Genomic DNA, 10649 nt, shown 5'->3' with positions numbered 1-10649 from the left:
AGAGTTGCCATAAATGACTACAGTAGTACTATATGACTAGAGTTAGCCCTATACAACTAGAGTAGCCTTATATGACTACAGTTAGCCCTATATGACTATAGTTAGCCCTATATGACTAAAGATAGCACTGTATGATTATAGTTAGCCCTGTATGACTAGAGTTAGCCATTTACAGTGATGGTCTACCCTGGTCAAACCCTAATGGGCCAAATGTGCACAGCCCAAATTATTTATTTAACCAGGCAAGTTAGTTTAGAACAAATTCTTATATACAATGACAGCCTAACAATGACAGCCTAACCAATTGTGCATCACCCTATGGGACTCCCAATCACTACCATATGTGATGCAGCCTGGATTCGAACCAGGAACTACAGTGACACCTCTTGCACTGAGCTGCAGTGCCTTAGACCGCTGCGCCACCCAGGAGCCCTATAATGTCACTGTCATGTGTCAGGCTGTTTGTGAGACTGTGTATGCAACACGTTTCAGGTAAGACCCAGAAGCAGACAACGTCGAAGTAACAGCAGTTTATTAATCCAACAGGGGCAGGCAAAAAACAGGTCAAATGCAGGCAGGGGTCAGTAATCCAGATAGGTGGGGAAAAGGTACAGAATGGCAGGCAGGCTCAGGGTCAGGGCAGGCAGGAAAGGTCAACACCGGGAAAACTAAAAAACAGGAACAAATTGAAAGATAGGAAAAGAGGGGAAAACGCTGGTAGGCTTGACGAAACAAAACTAACTGGCAACAGACAAACAGAGAACACAGGTATAAATACACAGGGGATAATGGGGAAGATGGGGGACACCTGGAGGGCGGTGGAGACAATCACAAAGACTGGTGAAACCGATCAGGGTGTGACAGTATGGAAGTAAGTGATGGAGTGTGCAGGATGGATATAAGTGTCTCTCTGTGTGTGTACCCATGTGCTGGTATTTTTGTGAAAGTAGGTACACATTGGTATGAGTGAGACTGATCATGCATGTGCGTGTCTCTGTATGTTTTCTGTTGGTGTGTAGACCTGTGTGTTTGTGTGTAAGGGTGTGCGTGTCAAGCATGTTCCAAGGTTGTACGTTTTGTTTAAAGTGTAAATATGCAGTTAAAACAGTAACAAAGGGGTCACACCACCACTGAGGGGTATCCTACAAAGCAGGTTTGAGGAGTTAGCGAGGTAACTTTGGTCAACTCTGAGTTCATCTCAGGATAGCCAGTCAAACGAAATTGCTCACCTTTTATCCAGGTAAATTTCTATTGCAACAAATCCTTCAGAACTAACTTGCTCAGGGTCAAGCTAACTCACGGTGAACTCCACTTACCCTGTATGTAATGACTGTGCTGCGAGTTGAGGACAAATTAAATGAGATTATCTCCCTCTTGCAAAGAGTTCGTCATCATCCCCTTCATTTGAGGAAGACAACTGATTAAATATTTTATTAATGACATTTCTAATCTCAGTAATTTAATCGGATTTCTTTCCTTCACTTTTGGATTACTTTCCCATTTAGGAGGCTTTGAGAAGAAGACAAAACCGATCCATCAAATGCACGTGTGTCATCATATTGGTCTTTGACTTGTGGTCAGACTCGCTCAGTTGGAACAAATATTAACTTTTTTCAATGCTGAATTGAATGTTATTGAGAAAACAGAAAGGTGTAATTAAGTTTTTCGCAAAAATCTGAACATTTATGAATTTTAAAGTAATTAAAGAAGTAATCATCTCGTTTTAAAAGTATCTGTAATCTGATTACAACATTTTGGGTTGTAACATAACCGATTACATTTACCTGTTTTGACATGTAATCAGTTACTCCCCAACCCTGTACAGAAGTGAACACGAACTTGACTCATGTGGACTGTATGACCAAGCATCTGTAATGATCTGTAGGGCTTTGTAACATTTCCTTTGTTATTTATCTAAATAAAAGAATGTGTGCATTTGTACGAATGTGTGTATACCTGCATGCATGTGTTCATCAACAGTCATAAGGACCAGTCAATATGAGTCAAACCTTGTTGGTCTTTACAATATACTTTTGCTCTTTTGTTTTTCCACAGTTTTGCTGGCATGTTTTGCACGCCCACGCTTGACAAGTGGTGAGCCGGTTCACAGTGGTTTAGCTCGTAGGCGTAGGTTGTGGCGGGCCATCTCTGCACTTTAGACGGACCTCTGAGCTGTTAACTCACTACAGGCCTGTGTGGGTAGCCACAAGATGCACAGCTATGTTATGGCTGTTAGAGACTTTGACAAACAAGCTAAGTATATCAAACCTGTTAGTTTGAGAGTTATAGATAGGGCCAGCTTCCCAGACATAGAATAAAGCTTGGAGTGAGCCTTGTTCTCACTTTGTAAATCTCTAACTTTTACCCTCAACAAGTCCTGATCTAATGTAAGTCTGATGTATTTACTTGAAGGCATACTTATATTGACTGTTTGTAAAAGTCCTCTAGGAGTACATCTAGAACATGTTGTTAATGCAGTGTTCAATGCAACATATGAAAAACTGGTCATGAGGTACCTATACATACCTGTTTGCTGATGTATATGACATTGTCATGACATGTCTTACACTCAAGATGTGCTTTTCAACTGATAKCTGCAGTGTGATTGGCCTACATATGGAAACATTTATACAGGGAGGCTGTTACAGAAGCACTGAACACTGAAAAGCCCCACTTAGTTTCAGCTGCTTGGCCAGGATGTTACAGAAGCACTGAACACTGGCTTGTGGTTCATCTTCATGTTGAAAATATTGAAGCACAGAGAGCAGAGGCTTTTTGGATGATCATGATGCTAGTGATGATGATGAGGATTAGGATCATGATGATACTGATGATACTGATGATGATGACGATGATCATAATGATGATGATGAATTAACATAGAATATGCTGTGAAAAAACATATTTCTCTGAAATCATGTCATTATTGCAAACACCGTTAAAGGCACTCATAGTTTATGCTAATATGGGGGGGGGGGCATTTCGTATTTTTTTCATGGTGACATTCATGACATGGTGACATTTGTTGTCGATTTCACGTTGAATTCACAGTTAGTTGACAACTCAACCAAATGTAAATCAAAACTACTGGTTGAACTGATCCAGTGGGTGAACCTGAATGTCTTTGTTGAGCCCCAAAAAATCCCCCAATAGATTTCAAAAGTCTTGCTGCTACTCTATAGAATATCTGAATTACATGCAGTGTTTTGCCTCATAGAAACACACAAGTACAGTCAACATCATGTGGAGCGCTCAACAAAATAAAAATCCAGCAAATGATATACAATGGCACATAATTGTTGTTTGTTAGCTGGACTCAAACTCATGTGAGAATGTTTCTATGATATTTTCCACCCACAGTGCACTTGGTGTGAGAGCAGGTCTGTTACAGGAAGAGTAGCCTCTGTAGAATTCACACCTCTAACACCCAAACCACACTGATGCTCAAGTTTCCAGGCGTGATTGTTTGTCTCTGGACATGTTTTGTGTTTGTTGGTTTCATTGCGGATGGCTAAAAGACCGCAGTGGAAAATGTCATGGCCCTGTCGTTCTGGAAGCCCTCCCTCCCCACTAGTCCACTCTACTGTTAGTTTTGACAGTACTGAGTACAGTTTCGGCCACATAGTAATTTGAGTTGCATGCACAAAATGCAATATGCATGAATAATATGGTTAACTGGATTCACTTCTTTCTTTTCAAGTTTTAATTTATTTGAATTTTGAGGGGTCAAGTCTCACTGCTTTTCCAGCTGATTGCTAAAACAGAATGCATTTTTGATGATTTAATTGTTGAATGAGATACAACAGTGAACACTAACAAGATACATTAAATTGGTTGCATAAACCATGACCAATAGACTACAGCGTTTTAGCAGTATGAATAGATTACAACTGAGAGGGAACATCGAAGTGGTTCATAATTGTAAGATTCACCACATTGACCTACGTTTTGACTGTGAGACTGGTAAGATAATTATGTTCTAAAATAGTGCAACATTGCCATCTGGTGAGACTACATCATCATGTAAAATGTTCCTTCCTGATGCTGTATCAAWTGTAATGTCATTGACAGAAATGTGACCATGTTCACGTTACACCACTCTGTTATGTCTTACAATGTAACATGTGCTTTGTATCGTTCCTTACCATTGAATAACTACAAAAACACATCTACTGTCAAGATCAAGTTTCACTACTTTAGACAAAAAACAGCTGTTATCATGACAGTGATCATGACAGTGAGCGGCTACATATTGTGCAGGTTCTCCTTTTAGACATTTCTCATGGTTTTGCACACTTTTCCCTTTAGTATTATCAAGTGATCAACACTGTACAGTACAGTATCACTAATTTGCCACTGTGAACAAACCCACCAGACTTTAGATCCAAGGGTGTGAAGTTCCTCATGTCCTTAGAATGGAACAAGGTAAATATTAACAAAAGCAATCAAACCATAAACATGTGAAATGCTTGAGTTCTTTGAGATAAATTTCCCTTGCACCACACCCTGTCGTCTATCAACTCCTGCAGCAAACACTGTATACTGCAGCCAGTGCCGAGTCACATCCCATTTCTGTAGTGTTGCCCTCCCATTCTGCTTCACAACACGAGGACACCACAGAAGAAGCTATTGGGTTAACTAGAACAGAGAGTTGTACCAACAACACCAACATGACAATTCAATGGTGGGGCCTTCTACTTGACGTGTGTTTTCTTTTGTCCTGCCTACCATTTCACATCTCAGCTTTCAATCTGGACACGGACACAAAGCATGTTCTGAGGAAAAATGGTGATCCGGGAAGCCTGTTTGGATTCTCCCTGGCACTGCACCAACAACTGAATCCTGTCAATAAGAAACTATGAGTTGACCTCTTAGAGGAAATAATTAACAGTGTCCCATACATACTATTATCTGACCTTGCTGGTCATATATGAACTTATTTGTGTGTCCTCTATCCTGTCTGATTAGCCATCAGTCTGATATAAGTACACACTATGAACTGAGAAACGATCTAGCCTTAATACTCTTAATCTCTAGCCGGTACAGCCAGAAGAGAATGGGCCACCTCTCTGAGCCTGGTTCCTCTCTAGGTTTCATCCTCAGTTCCGTCCTTCTAGGGAGTTTTTCTTGGCCTCTCTGTTTTCACGTCTGCTTTGCTTGCTCTTTGGGGTCTAGGCCGGATAACTGTAAAGAACTTTGTGACAACTGCTGATGTAAAAAGGGTTTTATAAAATAACATTGATTGATTGATTTGATTGATTGATTGATTGATTGATTGATTGATTGATTGATTGATTGATTGATTGATTGATACAACTCAGACCAGCAGTGACGAAGTTGTATTTAGTTTGAATATTTTATTGTAGAGCTGCATGTGAATTTTACATCAATGCACAACACTCTGATTTATTTTTCCTAGATTGCTGGTTGGAGCACCACGCGCCAAGTCATTGACCAAAGCTGAAGTTACGGGAGGAATCTACCAGTGTGAGCTCACCACTGATTCTAAGAGCTGTGAGCGTGTCAAGCTCGACAACAATGGTTTGTTTGCTTACACTCACGTGTAACAGGTTTTGTGTGTTTGATTGCTGTTAAGAAAATATGTGTGATTTTGTTAATGTGTTTTTAACATTAATGTGCGTGAACGCTAACTTTTGTGTTTGAAAACGAATGTTCCCCAGAGTTTGTTAAAAGCAGTGATGTCAAAGACCAATGGATGGGTGTACGAGTGACAAGCCAAGGCCCTGGTCAAAGCGTGATGGTATGGTAAATATTGTGAACTTTAATCTTTGAATTGCCATTTGTTGACAATAATAAACTTATATTGTTTTTTGTTTTGTTTGTTTTGTTTTGTAATGAACGTATATTGTTTTTTGTTTTGTTTTTAATTCAAGGAATTTAATTGACTTGGACAGGACAACATTTCAGGGTTTCAGTGAAGTTAGCAAAAGAGCACATTTTCATTATAAATCAAACCTCTTTGTTTATGACTTAGAATTCCTTACGTCTGAGAGAATTTCTATCATTCTCCCCACCACAGACCTGCGCACATCGATACCAGGAGTGGAGCACCAATCCTGACACCCCTAACCTCGTATTCGGTCAGTGCTATATCCTGGGGGAGGATCTCCACAAGAGTGATGCCCATAGAATCTGGAGGAGGGTGATCTGTGATGACAGAAAACACATCAAGGATAAGCCTAAGAATCCTGATTGGTTCGGATACTGTCAACAAGGTCATTCTGCCGCCTTCGCCAAGGACAACACATCTCTGCTGTTTGGGGGCCCCGGAGCTTACCAGTGGAAAGGTACATCTTTTGAATTGGGAGATACTTTTAGAATGGGTTTCATCTTGTTAATGGAAAAATATGATGCACTGAATTATGATATGTATCTGATATGTATGAGACATGGTATTCATATACTGTATGTTTGGGACATTCAAGCACACTTGCAGTCAGTACACACTGCACTGATATTGGAATGAGCTGTCGATGTCAATGCAACTGAGATCAGACCTAGTTTTGTCTTGAAAAGCCCCGACAGGTTGAAACATTTTGACAATCTCTATTATAGATTCTTTCTTTTCATTTTTACCCCGGATTTAAGCCTGTTTAAGGACCCTGGTGTCCACAGCATTTAAAATTAATTAAAAACAACTAAATTTATTCCCAAGGGTCAATTATTCACATAATTCTCTTGTCCATCTGCATGTCACAGGAATTGTGAGAATGGAGTCCCTAGACAACCTTGAAGTGTCAAATGAAGAGCCCCGTGAAACTGGGGATGTGGACAGACTTGACCGTGACCTCATCCCTCTCCTTAACAACAGTTATCTAGGTCAGTTTAGATGGATAGAGCTTTCTTCATCCTCTATTCAATCCATTCAATCACACTKAAAGGAAAACACAGAAGTGCTTGGCGTGGTGGTAAATTTMATCAATACTCTTTTTATACTGTTGGTGTAAGTAATGCAGTAATGATGCTTTACTCTCTTAAAAATGTAAAGAATGGCATGTTTCGTATTTATTCATACTATTTATTTACACATTTTGTGAATTACATCTCCCTTTCCCATAGACTTGGACCCTTGTGCACAATTTATATTTTAGTAATTTAGGAGACGCTCTTATCCAGAGCGACTTACAGTAGTGAGTGCATCCATTTTCATACTGTTTCCTTGTGAGCATCAAACCCACAACCCTGGTGTTGCAAGCACCATGCTCTAACAACTGAGCAAAACGAAACCCCCTGTTCATCGTGGTAGCACTGCAGTTGCTAACATTGAGTAATTGCTGTCTTTTTTCCAGGGTTCTCAATCGACTCTGGAATGGCCCTCACCAAGAAGGGCCAGCTGACTATAGTGTCTGGGGCACCACGAGGTGGTTTCAGTGGGGAGGTGGCATTTCTGAAGAGAGACCCATTGGCTGAAAGAAGTCTATCTGTGGAAAACATTCTTAATAAAGGCCCAGGCCTGGCCTCATCCTTTGGCTACGACATAGCCGTGGTGGACCTCGATGCTGATTGGTACAGATTTCAGCCAGTAGCTTTGTCACAATTATCTCCCCTTCCTCCCAAAGTGTCCATTGTTCACCTCCTTTCAATGATTTGAAAGGAAGTTACTGGTATACGAAATATGGTGGAAACTCTCACTATCCGTGCCTCCACCAATTCAATGCTTTAAAGAGATTCTCCGGTACATAGTTCTGAAAGTAGTGCTCAAGAGCCAAAAGTGGTCCCTGTAAATTGCCTACTAAGTCACATATCTGCAATGATGTGCACCACATCATTGCGCTCTCTCTAGCTCTGCTGTTTGTGCATCTTGCTAGCTGTCACTCAAATGATGAGGGGCTGAAGCTCAATGGCTAGAATTGCTAGAGGGCTGGGCCATGTGGGGGAAAATGTTGGGGAAATGGCGCCGCACAGCTTCCAAAAAAACTGTTGTTTTCAAACTAGGGAGTTTGTGCACATTTCAGTGCACATTTCAGAAGAGAGGAGATATTATTGTGATGTACGCTTTGTATAGGTCTTGTTAAAGGCCCAGTTCAGTCAAAAATTAGATTTTTCTGTGTTTAATATACAATATTTTTCCACACTACGAGGTTGGAATAATATTGTGAAAATTATGATAATGCCCTTTTAGTATAAGAGCTGTTTGAAAAGACAACCTGAAATTTCAGGCTGTTTTCCTGGGATGGAGTTTTGGCCTGCTTAGTGACGTCACCTGACATCACCAGGGGGTAAATTGGTTGATAGACCATTAAGAAAGATAGTTCCAAACCTCTCTGCCAATAACAGCTAGTTTTCAGATTTACCTTCCCACTCAGACCACTCAGTCTTAGCAAATTCTTGATTGAGAAATTGCTCTTTGCTAAGAAGCTATTTTTGTTTCTTTTAACCCATTTTAATAGAAAACAATCACAGTAAGATACTTATAGTTCCTTCAGAAAGTGTATTCACAGCCATTCACTTTTTCCACATTGTGTTGTGTACAAGGGGCTGAATTTAAAATGCTTCCAGACCAAACACCTTCTTTGCCCGCTCTGAGGATAATAAAGTGCCACCGACACGACCCGCTACCAAGGACTGTGGGCTCTCCTTCTCCGTGGCCGACGTGAGTAAGACATTTAAACGTGTTAACCCTCGCAAGGCTGCCAGCCCAGACGGCATCCCTAGCCGCGTCCTCAGAGCATGCGCAGACCAGCTGGCTGGTGTGTCTACGGACATATTCAATATCTCCCTATCCTGTTAAAGAGACTGAAAATAGCTTCTATCTCAAGGCCAAAAGACTGTTAAACAGCTATCACTAACACAGTGAGGCTGCTGCCTACATACAGACTTAAAATCATTGGCCACTTTAATAAATGGATCACTAGTCACTTTAATAATGCTACTTTAATAATGTTTACATATCTTGCATTACTCATCTCATATGTATATACTGTATTTTATACCATCTACTGCATCTTGCCAATGCCGCTCGGTCATTGCTCATCCATATATTTATATGTATATAGTCTTATTCCATTCCTTTACTTGGATCGTGTGTATTAGGTAGTTGTTGTGGAATTGTTAGATTACTTGTTAGATATTGCTGCACTGTCAGAACTAGAAGCACAAGCATTTCGCTACACTCGCAATAACATCTGCTAACCATGTGTATGTGACCAATACAATTTGATTTGGTTCATTTTAGATTTTTTTTTAAATTGTCACTGGCCTACACACAATAACCCATAACGTCAAAGTGGAATTATATTTTTTTTAATGAAAAGTTGAAATGTCTTGAGTCAATAAGTATTCAACCACTTTGTTACACATTTGCTTAACAAGTCATATAATAGGGTTTAACAGAATTCTTGAATGACAACTAGATAACCCCACACATACAATTATCTCTAAGTCGAGCAGTGAATTTCAAACAAAGATTCAACCACAAAGACAGGTAGCTTTTCCAATGGCTCACAAAGGGCACCTATTGGTAAAAAACAGATACTGAATAGCCCTTTGAGCATGGTGAAGTTATTTATTACACTTTGGATGGTGTATCAATACAACCAGTCACTACAAAGACACAGGCGTCCCTCCTAACTCAGTTGCCGGAGAAGAATGAAACCGCTCAGGGACTTCACCATAAGGCCAATGGTGACTTTAAAACAGTTACAGAGTTTAATGGCAGTGATAGGAAACAACTGAGGATGAATCAACAACATTGTAGTTACTCCACAATACTAACCTAAATGACAGAGTGAAAAGAACGAGTGTGGTTCTCAATCAGAGGCAGTTGTCTATCGTTGTCTCTGATTGAGAACCACATTTAGGTAGCCTGTTTGCCCACTTTGAGTTGTGGGTGATTATTTTCTGTTTAGTGTTTTTCGTCACCTTTCAGAACTGTTCGTTTGTCGTGTTGTTGTTTTGTTAAAGTGTTCATTTTATTAAAATAATGTATTATGAATACTTACCACGCTGCACCATGGTCCTCTTCTCCTTCTCCCGACGACGTTCGTTACAAATAGACCGTAAAGGCAATCATACTACTAACTATCACCCCTGGTGCTCAAAGAAATAACAAATATTATGGACACCTTGGAATTGACTGATATTTGTAGGCTTAAACAAAACTGGATCTTGTGAGATATACTTGGAGGAGGCTTAATCAAGCTAGCTGGATTTATTATTTTCTGGTATCCATTTCTATGGTGCCAAAAGTGGAAAAAAGTATTGATTTTAGGATTGAATGTGACAACTTATATCCCTCCAGATAACTATGACAGGCTTTCCACAAGGAAGGGAATATTGAACATTTTCTTCAGGATTTATTGACTGACAGTACTTTCTTAAAAAAACAAAGAAATTCATAAAATATTTTTCCTGCACAATATAGTTTCAGCGGATCTACTTATTGTATGGGATGCCTTTCAATGTGGCTTAGAGGCCACTCAATTCTGTTTTCATCCCCCCAAAAAAATCAGCAGAGAAATGACTTACAACAAACAGAAATAGAAAAACGAACATTACACATCAATGGATGTTGATGAATGTACTACTGAAACACTGAATAATCTAGACGCGAAAAGATCAGGATTCATTTATCTAAAAAACAGAGCAAATTGGATGGAGAATGGCCAAAAATTAGAAACGCAATCAAA

At 39.8% G+C, this 10649-nt stretch overlaps 1 protein-coding gene across 1 annotated transcript; it reads left to right on the top strand.

The window, feature by feature from the left end:
• The first annotated feature begins 788 nt into the window (after positions 1-788).
• LOC111965569 (integrin alpha-6-like) lies at positions 789-7914 on the top strand. Its single transcript, XM_070444155.1, has 6 exons — positions 789-871; positions 5420-5541; positions 5682-5761; positions 6041-6308; positions 6721-6840; positions 7311-7914. Exons 1-6 carry the CDS (start codon positions 789-791, stop codon positions 7610-7612), a joined length of 975 nt encoding a protein of 324 aa, XP_070300256.1. The 3' UTR covers positions 7613-7914.
• The last annotated feature ends 2735 nt before the right edge of the window (positions 7915-10649 follow it).

Source organism: Salvelinus sp. IW2-2015, linkage group LG6.2 (genome assembly GCF_002910315.2).
Source record: "Salvelinus sp. IW2-2015 linkage group LG6.2, ASM291031v2, whole genome shotgun sequence".
NCBI lineage: Eukaryota > Metazoa > Chordata > Actinopteri > Salmoniformes > Salmonidae > Salvelinus > Salvelinus sp. IW2-2015.
The sequence above is the reverse complement of the archived record's forward strand: the minus strand, read 5'-3'. Positions and strand labels throughout refer to the sequence as shown.